Source organism: Populus euphratica, unplaced genomic scaffold (assembly GCF_000495115.2).
Source record: "Populus euphratica unplaced genomic scaffold, PopEup_1.0 scaffold162.1, whole genome shotgun sequence".
Lineage (NCBI taxonomy): Eukaryota > Viridiplantae > Streptophyta > Magnoliopsida > Malpighiales > Salicaceae > Populus > Populus euphratica.
Genome location: NW_011500047.1, coordinates 140,753 through 165,107, shown reverse-complemented (window position 1 = coordinate 165,107; position 24,355 = coordinate 140,753). Strand labels below are relative to the sequence as shown.

General features: G+C 33.1%; 3 protein-coding genes across 8 annotated transcripts; 1 reads left to right on the top strand and 2 right to left on the bottom strand.

The window, feature by feature from the left end:
* Positions 1–6,405, bottom strand: LOC105107514 (probable LRR receptor-like serine/threonine-protein kinase At5g45780). Of its 4 annotated transcripts, XM_011001464.1 has the most exons (13): positions 6,328–6,405; positions 5,252–5,317; positions 5,000–5,132; positions 4,848–4,919; positions 4,301–4,444; positions 4,114–4,185; positions 3,974–4,033; positions 3,467–3,540; positions 3,233–3,379; positions 2,804–3,142; positions 1,890–2,281; positions 981–1,302; positions 1–821 (listed from the first exon to the last, which is right to left on the bottom strand). In XM_011001464.1, exons 3-12 carry the CDS (start codon positions 5,119–5,121, stop codon positions 985–987), a joined length of 1,740 nt encoding a protein of 579 aa, XP_010999766.1. In that variant the 5' UTR covers positions 5,122–5,132; positions 5,252–5,317; positions 6,328–6,405; the 3' UTR covers positions 1–821; positions 981–984. The 4 variants fall into 4 exon arrangements, with proteins under 4 accessions (XP_010999766.1, XP_010999765.1, XP_010999763.1 ...); XM_011001463.1 differs by lacking the exon at positions 6,328–6,405 and having other exon boundaries at positions 1–632; positions 5,252–5,850; XM_011001461.1 differs by lacking the exon at positions 6,328–6,405 and having other exon boundaries at positions 5,252–5,849.
* Positions 6,406–6,573: 168 nt separating this feature from the next.
* Positions 6,574–11,096, bottom strand: LOC105107512 (shaggy-related protein kinase eta). 3 transcript variants are annotated; one of them, XM_011001460.1, is made up of 13 exons: positions 10,763–11,096; positions 10,157–10,249; positions 9,926–9,985; positions 9,566–9,838; positions 9,404–9,478; positions 9,274–9,330; positions 8,352–8,492; positions 8,203–8,253; positions 8,030–8,125; positions 7,742–7,825; positions 7,393–7,494; positions 7,078–7,177; positions 6,574–6,979 (listed from the first exon to the last, which is right to left on the bottom strand). In XM_011001460.1, exons 1-12 carry the CDS (start codon positions 10,775–10,777, stop codon positions 7,082–7,084), a joined length of 1,143 nt encoding a protein of 380 aa, XP_010999762.1. In that variant the 5' UTR covers positions 10,778–11,096; the 3' UTR covers positions 6,574–6,979; positions 7,078–7,081. The 3 variants fall into 3 exon arrangements, with proteins under 3 accessions (XP_010999762.1, XP_010999761.1, XP_010999759.1); XM_011001459.1 differs by having other exon boundaries at positions 6,582–6,979; positions 7,070–7,177; XM_011001457.1 differs by having other exon boundaries at positions 6,582–7,177.
* Positions 11,097–22,819: 11,723 nt separating this feature from the next.
* Positions 22,820–24,354, top strand: LOC105107511 (uncharacterized). The gene is made up of 4 exons (XM_011001456.1): positions 22,820–23,232; positions 23,905–23,994; positions 24,087–24,182; positions 24,316–24,354. The coding sequence occupies exons 1-4, from the start codon at positions 22,909–22,911 to the stop codon at positions 24,322–24,324; spliced, it is 519 nt and encodes a 172-aa protein (XP_010999758.1). The 5' UTR covers positions 22,820–22,908; the 3' UTR covers positions 24,325–24,354.
* Position 24,355: the final 1 nt, after the last annotated feature.

The following is a 24,355-nucleotide window of genomic DNA, read 5'->3' as shown; positions in this document are numbered from 1 at the left end:
GTATTTTTGCTATGGAAATATGTTACCCCTTGGGGAGTGGTTCGGCCAGCAGATCGACTTCATCTCAAGTTGCTCACTAGTGTGTGTTTCTTTTCTCAAATCCAAAACGGTACTAAATTTACGCTATTTTTTGCTACTCTGCAGTCGTCACATGGAAACCGGCCCTCTTTCTTGAAATTTGGATCCCCTCGTCAAAAGCAGGCGCAATTGAAGGACCGACCATTGCTTGAAAGTCCAGAGGCGGTGAGACCATAGAGGCAGAGGAGGGTGCTAACAGAACAAAAATGGAGATAGAGATTATTATCTATTTTTGCATTTTCACTTCAGTACGTGAATCCGAACTGAACCCCAGCTTGAGCATAAACCACGCACAGATAATGATCAGACTCCCTTCTTCTCCACAAGTAAAGGACAGTAGGCCGCCCCTACTGATTGGTGTCAGCCAGGTTGCAGAAGTAACAGTCTTCAATTATGAGGAAAAGCAATGCGGCTAACAACAGAATATAGAGGTGGCATGTGCAATGACAGCCACCCATTAATCAAGCTGTATGGTAGGATTTAAGAGGAGGGAAGCAGGTTCTTGGTAACGATGGTCAATTATATGTTGCATTTGAATGCCATGTGCGTTGATCCTATAAGTACAAGCGGTGGATGAAAAGCATGTTAGCTGGGGGCTGGGGTGCTCTAAATGAATATTAGAAGGCCCAGAAGACGAGTATCTTGTCTGGAGTTTCTCTCAGTGATGATCAAGAAAGCAGTTTTTCCACCACATGCAAGATTTAAGAACATTTTAGCATCCTTCTAAAGCAAACCAATTCCCACTGCAAAATGCAAAGTATAAAAGAGTTTTTTGTGTGTAAAATGCTGTTCTACAAAATGCAAAAATCATTTACGGTTGAATTTAGAAAGGGAAAATTATACTATTTTCATACTCAATGAAAAATCATTTTACAGTTGATTTCAGAAAAGGCAAACTATACCAGGTTATCGAGGTCCGGAAAGCTCCATTGCTTCAATGATGAAAGAAGATTCCTCATGAACATCGCTACAATGCCTTGAGCAATTGCATGCCCTTGCCTCACCAATACTAGTTGCAACATGTGATTCCTCAATTGCAGGCTGCCCAACAATACCTTGTAGGACCTTCAAGACTTCCGACATTTTTGGCCGAAGGTTAGGATGTGACTGAGTACACTGCAGAGCCAAATCCACAGCTTTTTCCAGCTCGGACACATCAAAACATCCCTTCAGATCCCTATCCACTAGCACTTCCAACCTCTTCTCCTCATGCAAAGTTCTAACCTGTAAAATTCAGCCACCATTTACAATTTTGTATTTGGTGCAGCACATTAGGAGAACATATGGTGGATTATAATTCAGTACAGAGGTTCCCTTTAAATAAATAATGTCTGGTTTCCAGTCACCAGAAAGCAATCATAAAACTAGAAGATACATGTTATGGTACTTCATAAGTAACCAGCATCAGTTCATAGCCGCTGTAATCCTCCATACTTGAGAATTCATTAAGCAGGCATTAAAAACCCATTCCTGAACATGGCACTGACAATTATGGGCAATGCAGCTCAAGAATGAGTTGGCATAATTTCCTATAAATGCCACGAGAACAAGACATGCAAGTTATCTCTACACAATTTGTAGAAAGGAGTTTGGAATATTCAGATTTTGGCCATCATTTTTCAATTTCAAGTTAAGAGGGCTTCTCCAGATAGATGCTAAATACCAGAGAAATTATTCATTTGAGTCTTGATTATGGTTAATCATGGATTAACAGGAATATAAACATCCATTACCCCCATATAAATTTGTAAGGGTGAGATTTTGTAAATTGTAAACTCAGTGGTAGAGGACAATATAGAGAAATAACTTACCCAGTCAAGAATCATTCCCTTCTGAACCTGGCCATTTCCAGCATCTAATGCCTTTTGCCCTGTTATAAGTTCCAAAAGTAGTATGCCAAATCCAAAAACATCAGTTTTATCGGATGATTGCCCTGTTGAAAGATACTCAGGTGCAATGTGTCCTACAGTCCCCCGCACCGCAGTTGTCACATGTGATTCTCTAAGATCCAACAACTTAGCAAGACCAAAGTCCCCAACTACAGCTTCAAAACCTTCATCAAGTAAAATGTTTGCAGCTTTAACATCCCTGTGAATTATCTTTGGATTGCATTGTTCATGCAAGTATAGAAGTCCACGGGCAGCCCCAAGTGCAATGAGTAGCCGTCTGTTCCAATCCAAAGAAGGTTTTTCTCGACAGGTCTCTGCAAAGGAGAATGGAACAAATAATGATGTAGCAGAACCAAATTCTTCACCTATAATTGGTTTTGTTTCGATTGAAGAAACAAAGAGAAATAGAAAAACAATTTATTAAAGCAACAACCATGAATAAGATGTTCGTTCATCAACCAATTACCAATACTATTCAACAAATACTATTAAGAAACAGACAGAAAATTCATTAAAGCAGATATCTTGTAAAAAGGATTAAAGAAAAATAAATGGCTTCAAATATAACTAAAGAAAAGATTCAGCACGATTTTCTACTTGAAGTACTAAAAAGTTGATATTGGAGAGGGATAAGAAAGAGTATGTTGAGCGGGAAAAACAAAAACAGTTTCTTCAGAGAACCAATAAGGACTTTAATGCTCAAATATTCCAACTGTTTAGTGCTGTAGATTTTAATGAGAAACAGCCTCCATTTGCAATAGACCAGAGAATAATAAGAATCCTACTCTCCCAAATGAACTAATAGTAAGAGTTTGAACGAGAAAAATGAGGCAAACCTCTCAGGCGGTCAGCAACACTGCCATTTGGCATGTAAGGATAAACAAGCAACCTCTCATCAGGTGTCATGCAGAAGCCATACAAACATAAGAGGTTTCGATGTAAAGCCAACCCAATCATTTCCACTTCAGTTTGAAACTGCACTTCTCCAGTAAAATTTGGATCCTTCAGCCTTTTAACTGCAATGAAAGTTTTATTTGGGAGACATCCTTTGTAAACCACACCATATCCACCTTGCCCTAAGATATTTTTTGGACTAAAGTTGTTTGTAGCAATTTGTAGTTCACGGAAAGAAAATCTCTTCAAATGACCAATATCAAATTCATAATCTTGTTGCACTGCAAAATGCAATTATCACAATTAATCATATTGCTTTGAGTGATTTATTTCAATGGCAAAAATTAGAGAAGCACTCAGTTTGGAAGTACCATATGATATGAAGAGTAGACGAGATCTATACCAATGCACCCAACAGACAAGCAGCATGACAGAAATTACAAAAGTGCAGCTGACGCCTATGGCAACAGAGAGCACCCACCGATGATGACTTCTGGCTTGCTCAGATGAAAGTGTCTCTGCAAGTAGGACATCAAGCATTTGTGGTCACATTGTTAAAGTGCATCTCTTTAAAAGAACTTTTAACCAGCTAAAAGTACATTTACCATTCACTGGATTTGAGATACCCGTGCAATTTTGTGCATGTGAGGAAGTGCAAAGATATCCATTCCCAGCAATACTGCAATAAAAACATGCACACCATCAAATGGCTGCGAACAGAAATGATGGACACCACTGGTGAACATTAATGGGACTAGAAGTTATCAACTCCCATCCAACCATTTCTACAGATATTGATTTTTTTTCCCTTCCACGAGAGATTTTCTAACATTTTGATGAAAAGGGAACTGCAGTAGAAACTGAAACCTGCAATCTGCGTCTCATTCTATTTAAAAACAACTTTTCTTGACAATTGCAAGCATTTTGCATGCTCAACGACATCAGATAACTCTTTAGTGTTTTTGCGAAGATCCAATAGATTGGATCAACGCTAGCCCAGAATAACCTGAGGTTCCTAAAAGCAAAGTAAATTATACTGGCCAAATATGAGGCATTTAAGAATCAAGGAGATAATTTTTTTTAAATAATCACGGTTCTATTAAAGATCTCACCTGTAACCTTTTGCGAATATTTTTGGTGTTGGACCACTAAGATTGTTAAATGATAAATCCCTGCCAAGCATAATGAAGTAAAGTTAACATTTAAAAAACACTATTTGAGGTAATATTGTTGACATGTATGGACCACATACAAGAATGAAAGTCCAGTAAGATTGGCCACCAGTCTTGGAATCTGCCCAGTTAACTTGTTTTTACTGAGTCGCCTGGAAAAGTTTGCATATTAAACTTTTACAGAACACACACAAATTATCAAAAGAAACATTAAAATAAAAAATCAACAGGAATTGAAATGCCATGTGTTGAGGTCAAGCAACTTACAAGTAACTTAGATGGGTCAGAAATCCCAAAGAGCTCGGAATACCACCAACGAACTGGTTACCTGAGAGGTCAAGAGTTTGAAGATCTGAGAGCTTTCCGATCTCTTCTGGAATGGGACCAGATAAATGATTGTTCTGCAATAACCTGCAAGCATAGCTCATGAAGATTAGCTAGGTAATGCAAGATACGATATCAAAACTTGAATCTGTTGCATTTAATTATGTCAAGCAACTGGAACAAAAAAGAACATCATCCTCGATAGAGCATCAGCAAATTCAAAAGAATAGCATGGTTTTACAATACCAAGGCTCATAAGTTATTACAAACAGAAACGGTTTTCAAATTTCCTACGTGGACTTCTTAACTGGAAAATTAAGTTAGTCCAGTTTGTCATAATAATCATAACAGCAACATTTCATTAGCCATGAGACTACCACTAATTAGCTTATACTCCAAGAAAAGAACAAAAAAAACACACGCACACGCACACGCACTTACAGAAACAAACAAGTGAAGAACTCAGAGAAAGAAAGTAATAGGGGCTCACATTGTTCTTAGGTGACTCAAATTCCCGATACTAGGCGAAAGAGTTCCTGATAATCTTGCACTTCCCATTTCCCTAGCAACAACAATATCCAGAATAAAAGATTTAAAAATATGAAGATTTTATTACTAAACAAAAAGAAGTTCCTCACTTACAGGGAGAAGACGAAGCCTTCAAAAGAGCAACCGACCATATTCCAAGTGCACGGATCAACAGAGTTCAAATCCCAACCGTTCATAACACCGGACTCATCTCTCATTTCTTTCTTCACAGCCATCAATGCTGCCACTGAATCCACAAACCAACCAAGTAAACAAAAAGAAAGAAACGAAACACAAACCAACAGTAACAAATCACATGGTAGTGTAATGCAAGAGCATTTTGAATATAGAGTTTGAAAGTCATACCTTCATAGTTAACACCCTTTGGAGAAAGAAGACTACCAGTTGCTTGAGCAAAATGCACCCAAAAGACTGCAAAAAAGATGTGGAACAAAATGGCCGCCATTACTTCCTGTCCCGATGAGAAAGCCAACTTTTTTTCTGACAGGAGTATAGCAAAAGAGCAGATAATAGGACTAATTGGATTTGGATGTTGTCTTCATGTCCTCAAGACAAACGCCCCACCTGCTACCTTACTACGACTATATTGAATCTTTCTAATTGCCTAGAAAATACGTAAAAATAAATTCACTTGCAAACTAAACCATGAAAAAATAAAAATACTGCTACAATAACATGGAAACGCGTTTTTTTGTTTTTTTATTCAGTTTGATGGAAGATCGAGAGAGAGAGAGAGTAGAAGAATGGCTCTGATAGCGTTTGGCGTCCTCGAGATTCGGGCATAACATGCATGGTCCCCTTGTCTCCATTTTCCTAATATACATGCTAGTAGTTGAGTCATGGCCGTAGTAGACATTTACTTTGACCCTTTAAATTGAATCAGCTGCTCAGATTAAGCTACTTCAAATTCTTTATGAGTTTATGATCTCGGAGCAAACCCTCCTAGCGCGAAAATACGTGTAATTGGAGTTGTGTCGGCGGCAAGTTTGAATGCCGTATAGCAGCAAAGATGAGCAGAAACAATTTTGTGTGGTTCAATGATTTTTATATTCTGATATAAAAATAAAAAATCTAAGAAAAGATCATTTGTATATATTTTATATTTTTAATTAAAAATATTTTTGCACCTTGAAAGAATCCCAAGTTCCATAATTCCATCTCTACCACATTGCCCGGATATATTTTTACCGTAAACACTATCCTGCGTCTTCAGGTGACAACACAATTTATCAGAAAGGTTAGACACCTTTGAACTCCAACAAATCATCATCAGGGGACAGGGAGACCAGTGAGTTCACTGAATGAGACCGGTAGAGTTACTCATAAACCATACAGGCACTGAAATGCTTGTGCATGATTTGGAACTGCTATCGGCTACAGGGCTACAGCCATTATTTGGTGGTTGATGACCAGTAACTCACCTCTCCAAGTCTAAACCATCTTAAGCAATCTTCACATGCTATCAAACCCATAATTTTCTTGTGCGTCTCAGGTTCTTGCAGCTGGGACATCAAAAGCTAGAACATGCTGAGGATTAGATTTGCAAAACTAATAAACTAAACTTGGGCTCAAACAAAGAGAAGCATTTGATGCACACAAACATTGCAAATATTAAACAGATGGTGAATGAAAACCCAGTAACTGAAGTCGAAATACAAGGAAGGAACAAGTACGGTTACTACAAGAGAACGCAATAGCATTACTTTTGCACATAAAGCGAGTGATGACAATTGTCTGCAATTAATTCAAGTCAGCCACCACAAATCAACAAAAACTAATAGGAAACAACACGGGCAAGTAAAAACAAACCCCCCACATCCAACACCAGGGCCCACCCCTTTTCTTTGGGCCGTTATATTAGGGGCCTTCTTCCTAGCTATACGGCTGAACACTTCTCCACCTTTAACCTCTTGCTAGCAGCTATCTGATAAGTGCACCTCAGGCTATCTTACTATCAAACATGTACATAAACAAAAAGGGTTTGACAAAAGGGGGATGGGATTTGGGAGAAAAACGTGGGAGAAGAAAACATGAAGAAAGCACAGCTATCCAGCCGCCTGATCCATATGTATCCTGGTAGAGGGAATTGTTGCCGGTCAGACCTCACGATGAAATAACTGCCAGGTGTACCACAGAAATAACTGCTAGATATCAATCCCATACCACTTAACTTGCTTATGTCCCGGCCAGGTGCATAAAATTTAGACCCATTTGTCGTTTCACATGATCCGGTATCAACTTATTAACAAGCTCAGGAGAAGCCCCATTTAACTGTAAAGAAATAAACAATAACACAGAGTGAACAAATAGAATTACCTTGGCCAGTTGCATACCAAATAATTGGATAACCGAATTGCAATAAAACAACATGAGCAACAAAGAAATTGCCCAACTAAAAACAGTCCATCTTATGTTTGAATGTTTGCATTTGGTTTTTCTAAAAGGTCAAACATGAAAAAACAATCAGAAACAGAAAGTTGACATACTTCCTGTTTAAAGTTGAAGAGAGATGGTAAAGGGCGGCCATTTGGCAGGCGAGCATTGGGTTCTCGGAGTTCATCAAAGAAAGGGTGTGCACATGCTTCCAACTGTGATAAAAAAGTAAATTGTCAGATTTCAATGGGCAAACATGCAACCCAAGGAGCAAAAAAGAAGGTAACATCAAGATTTGTTTTTCTTCAAAAAACAAATAATGATGGCCATTTACTGCAGTTGAATATGAACAAGGTCATGGAGTTGCCACTTGACATGAATCTTGCACATCAACACACAAGGGAGAGAGTAAGGTTGAAACTACGTAAAGACAGAAAAAAGAATAAGAGAACTTGCACTCACCGCCGTGCAGCGAAGACTTGGTGAGTATTGCAGCAGTCGTGATGCAAGATCAATTGCCTCTGGAGGCATCCTCTTGTGGAAAACCTAAATAGATGAACAACTAAATGAAACTCTAATATAAATCAAATTGTTCCAAGGCATAAGATTATGGTACTTGAATGATCAACATTTTTTTCTTTGTGGATATCAACATGCACAAACAACAAAATATAATAATTCATAATATTTTAGCTGCAGGAAAAAGAAAGGCACCTCAAAGTCTTTCATGAAAAGGAACTAAATGCATACCTTGTGCCATGGGTGTGCCTTTATCTGTGGAAACCTAAAATCAGTATAATTTGGGTTCATACATCGAATTTCTTCTCTTGTTGGAGTGCCAAGAACCTGCAAAACAGTGTGTAAGATGCTGGCTCATGGCCATGTGAATTGCATTATTAAAAGCATCAATAAGCAACACGTACCTTAATAATATCTACAAGCTGGTCCACTGCATTTTCTCCTGGAAATAGTGGCTGGAAAAATATTCAAATTGCCAGCAGTCAACTACAAGTTACCATTTGGAAAAATGTCAAAAGAGCCGTCTTAAAATGCAATAAAAAGAACTGCTAACCTGGCCAAGGAGCAGCTCAGCAAGGACACAACCAGCAGACCATATGTCGATTGATGTTGTATATTCTGTGGCACCGAATATAAGTTCTGGAGCCCGATAGAATCGGGAACATATGTATGATATGTTAGCTTCACCTTTGACCTATTCACAGGGAACCATGCTTGTCAATGTATGGAACATTGTATAGAAAGAATGAGAAGCAATAAAATCAGATCATATCACACTGGCACTGAAAGCTTTCAAGTAAACAAGGGCTTCAACTTTAGTAGTCATTCAATTATTATTAGCAACTATAACCAGTACTTGCAGAACTAGATGAGCAGATAAAGTGGAGCTTAAATTTGGTCCACCAAACCAAACAAGTTCCTCAACCCGGCCATGAAAGATGCAAGTCACATGATAAATTTTTTCATTTGATAAAACAATTTACAGGTTTGAAATTCTGAGAGAGAGATATGAAGACATTTAGAATAAGGCTTTGCACAGCAATACCAAGACCTCCTTGACATGATACTCTGAATACTCAAGACACTCGTATGCAACAACTATTACTTGCATACAGAAATACTGAATTATTTGAATTGGTAGCCCTAAAATTGAAAGGAACCATATGATAAGAATACATTGAAAATCTGACACTCGATCAGATCAACTGTATGATATTACACACTGATTACCAAAAAAAACTAATCAAACAAGGATGCATAAAGCATTACATCAATGTTGCAGGAAACATTCATTTTCAAAGTTGTATAAATTTCATGGAAACAGAAGGCAAGTGAATTAACTGCAATGATATCCCTTTTGGTTAAGAACCAGGATAATATCCAAAAGACAGACTACAAACTATCTTGCCACTAAAAGAGTTGTAGTCACACAAAACAAACATGAGGAATCACAAACTAAAAGAAAGTCAGCATACCAGCACTTTTGCACTTCCAAAATCGCAAAGCTTAACCTGGTGAGTGAGTGGATCAACCTGCAGACAGCCAAGAATGACTTCAGATAACAGCTGCCATTTTTAAACATGCATTTAGAGTAAGGAAGCATACCAAAAGATTTTGTGGCTTTAAATCCCGATGGCAAACTCCAGGAACAGCATGGATATAAGCCAGTCCCCTGAAAATCTGGAAAACAAGAAAGCTATGTAATTAATACCACAAGGTTTATAATAAGGCAACAAATCAACTTCAGATGCAAGTGGCATGCAATACCTGGTACATGTAAAGTTTCACATAAATAAGCGGCATTGTTTGTTTTGCATTGCTGTAATGCTTCAACACACGATACATGCTCTCGGGAACATACTCCATGACCAAGTTAAGAAAGAGTTCATTGTTATTTGTCGTGGAAAAGAAACAGTGCTTCAGGGAAATCACATTAGGATGATCCATCACCCGCATTAGCTGCAATTCTCGATTCTTATATCTTCTGTCCTGCAAAACCTTCTTTATCGCTACAGTCTCCCCGGTTTCCAAACATTTTGCCTACAAAAAAGAGAGAGATCAAATGACCCTGTTCACAAAACTCTTTCTTAATCGTCAATTCCTTCACCAGAGAACACATTTGCATACCTGGAAGACTACACCAAATGACCCTGTTCCCACAACTCGCTCTGCCATGTAACTGATGGTCTACAAAAACCAACACATCAACGAAATTAATCGGACCATCAGCAAACTAAATCTCCAAAAATTTGCTTGAAAATCAGATATTGATTCTCAACAACCTATGATAACTACAGGAAAAGAGAGAACCCTTTGACAAAACAGAAACAAAGAGGTATTCAACAAGAAAAAAGTTACCTGCTTGGGCTCTCCATTTTTACCCCCAATTGTAGTCGAAATTATATGCCCGGTGACCGGATCATTCCCATCAGCAACACGGGTGGTCATTTCCTACAAAACACACGGACATCAGTGATCTTAGATCTATATAATAACTGTAATCACGCTTTATAAAAGAAAAAAAATTGCTCAGCTAGAGGAAACAAAAAAAAAAGAGAGATCTTAGATCATGATGATGAAGGAATATAAATCAAAATTACAAATTTCATGGTATGAACTCACCATCTAGATCTATTCTAGCAGAACTATTTCTACCAATCAAAGAAGCTAAAAGCTAATTTCCAAAAAAATGCAGGGAATTAAAGAAAGCCCAGATCTTAAAAATACACCCTAATGCAAAAGAAGATTTGCTTGGATGCTGAGAATAATAAAGAAAAAAATAAACTTTTTTTAAAAAAAAAAGCATCTAATCTTCTTGCAATTAGTTACTTCTTACCTTCTAAGACCCAAAATTAGAAAAACAAAAACAGAAGACAAAGCCAACTCTCTCATGTCTGATTTTCCCGAGGAAAATGCAACGATTTCAACATAAATTTAAAAGAGAGAGAGAAAGAGAGAAATTACCTTATCTTCAGCCATGTGTAAGAGAAAAGGAAAGAAAGCTGATGCTGATTAAATTTGTATTTGCCTCAGAAATTAGTAGAGAAAGATCATGTTAAGGCAATAATAGAGATGGCCAAAAAAAGAAGAAGAAGACGACCCAACAAAACAAAACACAGAGGATGAGAGAGAGGGGGTGTCAAATTAGACAGAGAGAGAGAAAGACAACATCAACAACGATTACAACAACAACAACAACAAGCCCATGTGATTCCAGCCCCTCTCTCTCTCTCTCTTCCTCTCTCCCTCTTTCTTTTTCTTTTTGTCAATTCTTTTCTTTTCTTTTTTCTTTTCTTTTGGTGTCCTCTCTCTCTCTCTGTCTATCTATCTACTTTCCGTTCTCTTCGCTTTTCTTTTAACCTCTGGTTTTGAGAGAATTACGATAATGGGATTTGATCCTTGATTTGTTGACAACGTCACAATTATTGGACGGCTGCTTGGACCTCAGTGTCCACCCCTGTTCCTTCCTTCCCGTTACCGTTAAATCCTAAAAAGAAAAGAGAGCGGTCTCTCTGTTTCTTTTCTTCTGCCCGTTGAAAAGGAAATATTCCTATCAGATCAAATTTTACTTGTGCTTTTACATAGTGAGATTCAACTTTTATTTGTTCAGTATTAATATATATTGAGTTTTTAAATTAATATTTCAATTTATATTTATTTACTTTTTTATGAATTTGAGATTACTCCCTATTAGAAGAAATAATTAAATTATCTTTAAACTCATGTTTGATATTACATTTCAAATATAAGTTGGGTAAAATTTAAAACATTTTATTTAAAATTATTTTTTTATATTTCTAAATTATTTTAATATATTAATATTAAAAATAATTTTAATTTCGATTGATTTTCAATTGAAAAACTTATAAAAAAATCATTATAGTATTTTTAGACACACTCTAATCTTATATCCTTTCCATTTTTCAAATCATAAAAGATTAGTTTCTCACTTCATCAATTCAGTTGGAGATTGGAATGAGCAAACTCCCAACTATGAGTGGACCAATTTTATGCTAGGATAATTTGTTTAAAACTTAATTAGTTTGATAATGTCTTGATGTTAAGACAAATAATAAAGTAAAACATGGGGCAAATCTTTATGTATACATCTAATTTACAAGAAGTTGTATGTTTAATTTATTTCCGCATATTGTAAATCAACTTATATGTTGAAAATTAGTTTATTGTATATTTAATGACTTCATAATTGTTTTTTTAGACTAGTTGAAAAATATATTTATTATGCAAGCATTTTGAGTATTTTGAGTAATGATTTGATAGTTGGATTTGAAAATAAGAAATTCATTGAGTTTATAACTGTGATGTGATGAATATTATTTTTTAAAGTATTTTTTATTTGAAAATATATTAAAATAATATTTTTATTTATTTATTTTTTAATTTTTTATATCAGCACACTAAAATAATAAAAAATAATTTAAAAAAATATAATTTAAAATTTTCAAAAAACATGATTAAATTGCAAAAACAAGCAATTTAAGCTATTAACATTGGTGTTTTGTCAAAAAGGAAACCATGTTTAGTATCCTGGAAAAAAAAATCCTATAATTTTTCCTCTTAAAAAGCAAAATACGTTTTCTTGAGATGACTTGATGGCTTTACTTAGATATTATTTGATAATATAGATGCGTATGAGGTTTAAAGTGACTCATAGAAAGATGTGCTATGTTTGGTTAAAATTAGATTTTATTTTAGTGGGATCCATTAAAAATTAAAGATACACTCGGGGTTGAACAAAAGCAAGATAGTTGAGCTTTGCAAATAGTAGCTCACATCATTTTTCAATATTCACCGATAAAACACACATCCTAAAAGGAAAAAGAAAAGGCATTGGAATATCAAACTTCTCAAAACCTCAACAATTCATCTAAAAAATTAGAGCAAAAATATCTTGCAATCTTTTCTTAATTGGTCAGATTCCTTATCTCTCTCACAAAAAATTTAAGATATTTGTTTTCTCTTACTATCTTTTCTTTTTTGTTGTGAAAAATATATTTTTTTTTAACTCAATATGCTTCTACAATATAATAATTTTGTAGATATGTTTTAAAAGGTAATTTTTTTTATTTTTTATTACTTTCACTTTGACCTATTTTTTTTTTATCTTATGGACTTGTTTTCTTCAAAATGAATACATGATCTGGCATCTCCTCATTTTGTCGTTCCAACAACAAAAAGAAAGTAAGTCTTTTTTTATTATTATTGTTTTTATATTTTTTTATTTATTGTTGATGAATTTATTTACAGATCTGTGTTAGTTTTGAAGGAAACTTGCATAGGAACAAAAAAAAGTGTTATAAAAGTGATTATGTGTTTATTTTTTACAAATATTTAACTAATTACATGTTTTAATAATACATGGATTAAAATTTGGGTGTTGCGTATTGTTTTTGTTTACAATATTATGAACGTTTGGTGTTGTGAGGTAGATTAATTAACCATTTGCATTAATGGGTTTGCTGCCAACATGAGAAAAAAATTGAGTGTTGTGAAGTAGATTAATTAACCATTTACATTTCTAGGTCATCTGTATTTATGAGTCTATAATATTGTAACCTTTATTGATTGTTCTTATTTACAGGATATTTTGATGGACCTTTTTTGATTTCATCATGTACTTTATTTTAAAGGATTTCGATTAAGTCTTTTGTTCATATGGGAAAAACTGAGAAAGATTATACAATGAGAGAGAGAGAGAGAGAGAGAGAGAGAGATGAGATGATATTTCAAGATCTGTAAATGGGATAATCAAAAAGATTTAAAGAGGAGTTCATGTTGGACAGCAGACCTGTTATGTAATTAGAAAAGCAAAGAAATAACTATTTGAATGAAAAATTTTACTTAGATAAATAAATACTCAATTATGATTTTGTGAATGTGAATTGGCTGAAATTAATATATAAGAAGAAATTAATTTTTTAAATTTGTACATTGATCAAATTAATAGACAAAAATATGTAATCCATAAGGTTCTTTTATTTTATTAATCATTGTATACTAACCAAATTGTTTTGTCTAATGACCTGTTACTTTGCAACGGTACAATTTTCTTTTAAGTTTTCACCCTTACATTATCGTGGCTCCCTCTAGCAATTGACTTTTGATAGAATGTTAATTAATTTAAGCTAATGTCATTATATATTACATTACATGTTTGATCTAACGACCATATCTATATTTGATGGTCTAAGTTTATTTTTGGGATTGGAAGTCATTTTCTTTTCATTTCTATTTTCTCAACTTCATTAATTTTTTGAGTACTTGTATGTTAAACATACTTGCATCAAAGATTAGTCAAATTCTAAGCATGTTATAATTCACTATGTTTGCTTTCAGATATATTATCCAACTAGGAATGAGAGGTTCTCAAATTATAGATAAAGTTGCTTGGACAAAAAAAATATTACATGTCTTTTGTGACCTTTTGCACCAAGGCTATTGATATGAAAATAAGATGAAATATTTATTTTGACAAAATTAGTTGGAAATATTTATTGATATCCTTTAAAGAATAAACTGGTCATATATTCACCAAGGCACAACTGAATAATAAATGGGATGGCTACAAAAATAATTAGAGGATATAAAAAAAGATCATTTCTGAAACTGATGTAAATTAGGGTAATGAATTAAAAACAATTTCTACTAGTAATAAGTGGTGGAAAGTAAAGATTCATGTTATTTGTCATGATCCTTAATCTTTAATTTGTATAAATCTTAGTTCAATAATTAATAAATTATTTAAATTTGGATGCAATAATTGTATTTGTTTTATGTAGAAAATAAAAGGAGCAAAAATGTTTAGGCAAGCTCGTATTGAATTGTCCTTACTTATGAAGTTTGACAGAATATTCTCAAACATTGTTGCTACTGGAGATTATGCATGGACACCATGATCTATAGTCTTGTGTGATGATAATGTTGGCGTTGATGGTAATTAAAATGTCAATGTTAATCAGCCTGATTTGGAAGAAGAAAACGGTGATTTAGAAGAAAATAAAATTTCAAATTTTCCTGATGATGTTCGTAACATGATTAGAGGAATTAATATGTCTATTGGTAGCAACACATGCAACAATGATAAGAGAAAAGAAAGAGAACGTTATAAGGTTTAAGTTAGGGAAAAAAAGAATTCTAAAATTGGGTTACAACTATTATCATATTGGGATCAATTAATTGACAACATGTTAAACAATAGTGATTCAACATCTACTTGCAAGATAGGAAAAGATATAATATTCTTGAGATTATAAGCAAGTTTCGCTCAATTAAAGGATGAATTCCTGTTTGTTGTTGTGGAAACCTTTTTGGTAGCGTCACCAAATATAGCTCGGCTTTGTGGGTCAACTTGGAGATCTCATGACTCAGTTCCTTGCCTAGTTGTGTTTTCAAGTCAAAATGGGTAAGAGCTGACTAGATGCAATCTAATTAACTTAAAGGGTCCAAATATCACTCGATCACAATCTAATTTGACTTCAAAAAAATTTTTCAAGACCATGTTATTATAACCCTTATATAGATTGAGATGATAACATATTTGATCAACTTGGGCTAACCAAGATTAGCCAATCAAACTTGCACCCAAGTCATGGATCTAATAGGGTCCAATAACTTTTTTTTTTAGAATCTATATTTTATTTGATCAAATAATAATAAAAATAGATATGTATAGGAAAGCCATTAAATAAGTTTTTTAAAATAGTATTATGAAGGATTATATAAAAAGAATACTCATTAATGTAATAAAAAGAAGGTCATTATTTTATTAAAAAATAAAGTAAAATTTGAAAAATATTTAATAACATAATATACAAAATAATTTTTTAATGAATTACAATTAAAATTAAAAGAAAAAAAAACAGGTTAAAAGGAGGGTAAATGCATGGCTCAAGGTGGTGCAATTAAAAAAAAGTTAGACTTGCATGCTTGATCCCCCCCCTCCCAATTGGATGGCTGACACATTGTCCATCCATTTTTTTTTTTTAAAAAAAGAAGCAAATAATGTTATGTCTAATGTTGCAAATGATATGTTATCTATTTAACCAGATTTTAACTACAGGAAAGGTGGTTGAAAAATCAGGTAGGGTTTTTTGGACCTAATAAACTATTTTCAACTATTTCCACAAAAAGTACCTAATAAATACTCTTAGTACTTTAATAAACCGAGCTCTTAACTTAAATCACCTTTAAATTGGTTCAAAAATACAAAATGAAATCGTTTTTTTATCAACCCCAAAATACTTTTTCTAGCAAGATAGAGACTGAAAAATACCTAAATGGAACTCATCTTGTAAAAAAGAATCTATTCACACCAAGATCAACTTTTTTGTTATCGGATTATGGTCAATCAATAACTTTTTCTATTTTTTTTTTAAATTCAAGAACTGAAATATGAAAAAAAATAAAATTTTAAACTAAAAATAAAAATATTAAAATGAAAGGGATAAAAAAACACTTGCTTAATGTACAAAAATAAAATAAAATGAGACTAATTTTTATTTTAGCATTCAATTTAGTCTCCAAAGTTTTAATTACCACTAAACAATAAAATTAAATTTTATTTTGCTAGATTGAGCATTAACTTTAGATATAAATGTTTATTCGAGATTATGAGAACCTCGTAGCATATTAATTATCAATTTCAAATTCAAATAAATATAATATTTAATGATAAAATTAAAAAAAAATTAATAATCAAAACAAAAAACACCTTAAGAAATGAAAAAATAGCAAACACCATTTTAATCTACATTAAATTCTCTGCAAATAAAACACTAAGCAATTTTAGTTTTTTTTTTAATTTTTAATTTTTCCACAGTTAAAAATGAAAAAAAAAAGTACATATAGAATTTCTACATTTTGATAAAATTTGTTTTGTTTTGCACTATAAACATAGACATCAAACTATATAAAACGCTACTGAGAATTATAAAAATACTATAGCTACCCCAAGGCGCAGTTGATCGCTTTGCTGTTGAGGCAACACTTCAAACAGGTCCTAATGTTTTGGCTAAAATTACGTTGTTACAGTCTTGTTTGTGTGGATTCAGCAGATTTTTTCGTAAATTGATCGAGTGTTAAGACTGCTTTCTATTGCTGTCATTGCTTGTTTACTGTAGCTATTCCTGCTTGGAAAAATGTCTCAAAATTAAGATAAGTAGCTTTTCCTGCTGGTAAAATTGTCTCAAAATGAAGATAAAAGGCGACACATAACGGATAAAGGGCACCAGCTTGGTGGTCCAACGGCGAATACATGCCAGCTTTCCTCTTATGGAGAGGAGACTTGATCATCCATTCAAGTCATGGGACCTAGCTTGCTAGCTACTAATATACCAATTATATTCTAAAAAAAAAACAAAACAAATTCCCATTGGATTTTCCTTGGGAGATGAATCCAACTTTTCAGCTGAAAACCCCATTTTGTTTATTATTATTGGTAACAAAGAACTCATCATTAGTGTAAAATAATTAAAAAAAAACCCTCTCAAACCTTTTGTAAAGCAAATAACACTATTCTGCCACTACATTCAAAGAAGGTTGACCATGACCAAACTTTCCTCTTATTCAATATAATTTCCCATCACTTTAGCACTATTTTAGGATTACTATATAGTTGCAATCTTGGACTTAACTGTTGTTTAGCTGAGACGAGGAGAGAGGGAGACGGGGATGACGACGATCATATATATATATTCAAGGTTTTCATGCTAGAAGAATTGACCGTATTGATGCAGCAAATGCTTTCCCATCTCATGCATGTGGACAACATTATTTCTCGCACATATCATTTGCATGATGGAAAGATCGAGCCATTATTCGTCAGTCGGCACTAACCACAAACCCAATTCTTCAAACTTCACCATTCTCACATCATCATCATGCTGCACATTCAAATATATTTATGAGAAACTGAAAATTGCTGGTGCTGGGATTTTTTGTTTGGGATGCCTTGTTATCGTGCCCTGAAAACAATAAAGGATTAACAAATTTATGGGTTTATTGTATTTTTTTTCTTGTTAAATGGTTCATCGAAAAACAAAACAAGATTTTATATATAGAAAAAAAGTGATTTTTCTATTTCAATCTCTTAAGCAAACACTGTTATGGCCATCATGATCGCCATCACCGACCATCATCTTATTGCTAACATTATCACAACCATTATTATGATTATTAATTTGACGAACATTAACAATTGCTGTCCCTATTGCCATGGCTATGACTACATGCCATTGATGTTGTTGTAATAACCAGAATCAGCGTGGAGTTAAGACAGGGAAGAGCCAATGCTCCATGGTAAATTCATGATCATCAGCTGCATAATTACTTTTAAATATTGTATAGTATTTAGATCATCGACTTTAATTATAGCTTCGGGAAGGCAACTTTTGGAACTTTTAAACATAGATTTGTGGCATATTGGAAAGACACGATGGTTGTTTAGAAAAGCTCAACCCATCCTTAACCCATTAATGGTGCTGTCCTCTATTTGGGCGGTTTGTTGTTATATTTAAAAAATATTTATAATTTTTTTATTTTAAAATAATATTTTCTAAAATCATTTTAATATATTTTTTATATAAAATACTTTAGAAAATAACTTCAATTATTATCATCCAACTCCAATAACTTGCGTGGGTGTGTGTGTACACACACACACACACACACACATATATACAACTCCCTCCCTCCAAAAAAAGGTGTGCAAGAAAAGGCTTTTTAACCATATTTTCTCTAAAATGAATTTGGGGGCCGGATTTACCCCTAGCTTTCGGTCACTTTCTTTTCTGATGTTTGGTGAAGCGCGTTTGTATTCGCGGTAAAACATGGTTTTGATATCAACGAGAACAGTCTAAAGATAAAATAAAAATAAAATAAAAAATAAAACAAAAATAAAATAAAATTCAACAAAACGGTGCACCGCTGCCACAGGAAACCGAAAACATGGAGAAGGGTCCAGCTCCAGCCTAGTTTTGTGTTTTTCTCTTCTTTTTCACTATTGCAGTTTTGACCGCAATAAGAGCAATTTGTGGCATATGGGTTATTGCGTCGGTGTTTGGTCAGGCTTTTGTTATCATCAGGGTCAAAGTCAAATCTGGCTAGTGTGGTGACAGCTCTTACTGAACCTCTGATTACTTGATAAGCTCTCCTGTCAGGCCCTCCATTGTGATGCTCGTACAGTGGTTTACCATCACCGTCAAGATTCAGACACTTGTCTAGATCAGGGGTAATTTTCATTTCTACCACGTTTGGCCACAAGTTTTCTAACAAGAAGAAAAGATATTTGAAAAATAAAATAATTTTAACGAAAACACTATTAAAAATAGTAATTTTAATAAAAATATAATTAGAAATAGTGATTTTATGAAAGATGCAATTGAGAATAGTGATTTTGAAAAAATAATAATAAACTGCAAACCATCCCTAACTCTAACTCTGACATTAAATATAAACTCTAAACAATATTCTATTCTCAAATTATAACTCTAGGTCTAAAAAGGATACTCTAAATCCTAAAATTAATCATTAATTTTAAAAACAAATATTAATTAAAATCTTTTGATTTTTTTAGCCTCTTATTATCTTATATTTTATATTTTATATGGAATTTTTATTGAATTTCATCGTTAAATATTAAGCTAATAATAAATCTTAAATAAATAAAAATAAAAATAAAAAATCAAGATATTTTATTATATTTAATTAGAATTTCTTTATAGAGTTATTGAATAGTATTTATTTTTAGAATTTATATTAGAGATTTTAAAATATAGTTAGAGATTAATGTATTATTTAGAATCTGTATTTAGGATTTTAGAGTTAGTTTGTAATTATTTTTTTTTATCAAAGTTGTATTTCTAATCAAGGTTTTTGTTAAACTCACTATTATCAATCATGTTTTTATTAAAATTATGTTATTTTATAAATATATGTTTTCAACTTATGCTGTCTTGCCAAAAAAAAAAAAAAGCTTTTTTGTGGAAGTGTGCCACTTTTGAAAAACAAATCCAAGGTAGGGTACGGTTATTGCATGTTTTTCTTTTACATTAACTTATCCTTCAATCTTGATCCTTTGATGATTGCAGTCACTCAGGAAAGTTTGTGGCTTATGAGAATTATTTAAGTAGAAGTCTCTTATTTTAGACATTTTCCTTAATTTAAGGTTTATCTTTAATTATTTTAATTGTTTTAATCTTGCTTTTCCAGTCCATCTAGTTTTTTCATCAAATTCTACTCTTTCATGGATCATATGTTGCAATCAAAGTTATAAGCAATTTCTAATCATGTTTTTAGATTTTGACTAAAAACCGAATGTCAAATGAAAAATTAAGATGATATAATTAAAGTGGATTAATATAGAAATATGCAATATTTCAAAAACCAATTAGTATGGAAATATAGCTTCTAAGTTGGACAAATCAATTAATCAACTGGTTGTAATAATTTTTTTATTCTTTATTCTTTCTAGTTAAGATAGTTAATATCTTATATTTAGTTATTGATTAGCTAAAGTATTAGTACTTGCAAGAAATTCCTTTAATGTATTTAAGGATTCTTTGATATTTAAATAAATATATTTTTTAAAAAATATAATAATATTTTTAAAAGAGATATCCTAAAAATATAAATATGGTATAAAATTAAAGATTGTGAACTTTTTTTATAAAACTTTTATATATATTTATAACTCATAAATTTTATCCATATATATATATGTGTATATAATTGAATATTCTTGAGAGGTGCTTTTATAATTTAATCTGGTTTTACTAGTTGATTTTTAGATTTGAAATAAAATTACATGATAAGTTTCTTGAATTAAACATGCTATAAATTACTTGGGCTAAGCAGACCTGCTCTAAGACAAGGCTTTCAACTTTGCTCCCCATTGTCTGGGCCGAAAGGAAGATGTGTAGTTTTTTTTTTTTCGTGGTTTGGCTTATGACCCCGATATTAAAAGCATAGTAGAATTTACTAGAAGAATCTTATACTAGTATTCATTCTCATAAAAAGATTTTTAAAAAAGAAAATTACATTAAAGCATTTTGTATAGTTTAGTTATTTCTTCATGCACTTCTACTTTCACCCAAAAAAATTAATAAAAAAATTAAAATTATTTACAAAATTATCATTTTACTTCAATTAATGATTAAAAAACCTCCTAGCTATGTTAAAATAACAAAATTGTCACTCTTCCTCACTACGTCGAGCATAAAACTCTATCCGTCAGCCTGCCGGAATCTGGCAAATTAAACCCAAAAAGTTTGGATCATCAGCGTCCATTTACAGACCCATAGTTGCTATGTACAGCGAAAAAATAGTCGCAGTTGGCTATATAGAATGCTCTCCTTGTTACCTATGATGATTCTCTGTAGTTTCTAAAATCATGAAAAATAATGCAGTTGCGGAAGAGGGTCAAAACTGGAGTCTAGGGCAAAGATAAGTCATCATGAAAACTACAGTGGCCTATTGCCATGGAAAGAAAAGTAGTGTTTATCACCAGTACTCAGACAGTATTCGCAAAACAAATGAAAAAGAAGGCGGGGGGGCCTGGGAGTGGGGGGGGACAAATATGGAGTAATGGATTTGCCACTTGAGAAGAACAAGAATTAAAAAACTGTTATTTTATATTGTTTTTTTAGAGCTCAACATGATTTTGTTCTCCATCAAGATCTTCTTCTACACATTCTTCCACTTTTAATTCTGATGCTTCCTTGTCTTTTTGATTTCTGGTGAATTTTTTCCTGCTGGGTCTTGGTAATACCGTTCTCTACAGGTCCTCTTGTTAGATTTATTTGTCAACTAAAAAAAACATTAAAAATCAGAGATTCTATGTAGCAGGACCAAAATCAAGATAAATAACTGAAGCTTAAAAAAAAAAGATAATCATTAAAGCTTATAAAAAAAGCTTGAGATATGTGCATTGTTGCTGCAGTTTTTTATATACTTTCGTTAATAATTTTTTTTCAAAATTCTAACATATTGATATATTAAAAAAATTAAATCAACACCCGAGTTTACTAATTGTACACCGAAATATATTGTAAAAAATGAATACGCGATTTAGCTAATTGAATATATTTTATAACGACCAATTTGTATTATAAAAGAATTATTTTGATATCAAAAGCTCTGTATAACGATAATACTTGAGATATATATATATTCTCAACACCCCGTCGAAAACCTCAACCATGATATTTTAATAAATCATTGCTACCAGTTAAGCATGAAAAAAAAAAACCGAATAAATTAAAAAGAAGAAGCTGATCAGGTCACCCTTTCTTCAATTGAATTCCCTAACGGTTTCCTGTACCAGGAAAGAAAGGTTCGTTATATGGATAACAAAGGAACCGCCACATTGACGAAACCTTACAACTTCCATTTTGCACCCTTTTCTTTTTAAGCTCTCTTTCTCATCAGCATCATCTTCTTCTTCTTCTTCTTCTTTGTATCTGCACCAAAACAGAAGACCAAAAGCTCGAAAGAATGTTCAGCTGTTGCTGTTGCTGTTGTTGTTGGGTTAGGTGGCAAGTAGCTGTTGCGGATATGAATCTTTCTTTACAAGGTAATCAGTTTGGAAAGTGTTGCTGAGTTTTCAACTCTTATATCTCACTCATCTATGGATATATATAAAATATATTATAAATCACTATCACCTTCTCCTTGGCTTCACTCTTAATTTATTTTTGGATGTTCTTGCTTCATCGATCACAAATTTCCTAATTCACGGTTTCCATGTGTGACCGAACTTGAACTTTTTTTTTTCATTTGATCGAATGCGTTGGTGGGTCGTTGTTTGAAGAAAGAGACGCAGGCGTTTGAAAGTAATCTATATTTTTGCAGTTTCTTGAAATTATCAACGTTGATATTGACGTTAAAATAGGTTGCTCGAGTTTCTTGTGATGATGGTTAATGTTTGAGAAGTGATTTTCTTTTAATTATTAGGCAAATTAGATTTCTTAGTCGTGCTGTATTAGAGAGATTGTGGTGGACTACTTAATTAAGCTTTATTGAGATTTGAGAGAGGTAATGCCATACTGGGGAAGCAAGGATCCCCTAGAAGTCCTCGTCCTGATGTTGTGAAAATGAAAGATTATCAGACCAGAAGTTCAGAATGTTTGCCTGGTATTGATCCTATCCTTGGGAGGAGATTGTCGGGAGGGGATAATAATTGGAAAACTAAAGTTGCATTGCTTCATGAATTGAAAAACGAGCATGGAAATCTTGGTTCTTGTAAGGCGGTTTATGTTGGGAAAAGGCACTTGTGGTTCCGTAAGCATGTTAAGTCAATTGCTCTTATGTTTGCATTGACGGGGTCTCTTTTCTTGCTTGACTCTTTCATGGTGTCACTTTTTGATTCGATAAGTCTGCAAAATAGTTCACCCCCAATGACATCAAGCGGTGTTAAGGTACGATGCTGCTTGTTTATGGCACTGATATAACTTACACATTGCATTTTCGATAACTTTCGGATTTGCATCGTGACAGTGTTGGAAACTGTTCTTAGGAGTTGTGTTCATCATCTACAGCAGTAGATGACACCAACAACAACAACAACTGCGTTTTCGAATCAACTATTCACTTCTCTTTCTGTGGTCTATACAATTTACTAATCATTCACATTCTACAGCATACAATTATTCATTGCATTGACATTCCAATTCTGCTATTCAGCTAACGAAGTTGAGACTAGTGGATAATGTTTTAGTTCTAAGTTTGCAAATGAACTTCAGTAACATGCGACTTGTTTTCACATTTTGTCATGCAATTTTTATTTGTTCTTTTTTTTTTTTATGATTATATGTATCATATAATGGACCATGAACCCTTTTTTTTTCTTTTTCCCTTTCCGCACATTGCTTAGAAGAAAACATTTGCTAGCCTATCATTAAATCTGAAAGACTTATGAATTTTTAGTTTTTCTTTTTTGTAGATCAAGTTCTCTATGTATCATATAGGATCCAGCCGAATAATTTCTCTCTCTCTTTTTTTAATAGCAAAAAATATGCAAATTTCAATAAGTTAATAGGTTGGGTGTTCGAGACAGTTACTTAGTTAATTGGTAATTATTGTACCTAAAGGGGGATAGAACTGCATATGCTACTGAAGAGGAACGTCCAGTCCAGATGTATGGTCGGCTCCAAAAAGTGGCTTACAGTGCTCTTACAGAGGTTTGCTTCAAAAATTTTACATTTAACACATTCATGTTAGATGGGTTTTTGGTATCTAATATCATGAATCTGAAACCCCTTCTATGCTTTAGAAAGAGTTTAAGCAAGATACGTCGAATTTTTGGGAGGAACCACGGAAGGCATCTTTATGGAAACATTGTGGAGATAGAAAAGAGCAGAAAAATAAGGTAATTTAACATCTTCTGTTTTTTGTGTGTAAAAGTAATGTCTAGTGTATAATGAACGGTGATGAAAGTATAAAATCTGGGAAATTAAATGACCAGAAATATCGTGATTAAGAAAACTATTTTGTTGAGACAGGGCAACTGACAAAAACAATTGGTACATAATGGTCAGTGCA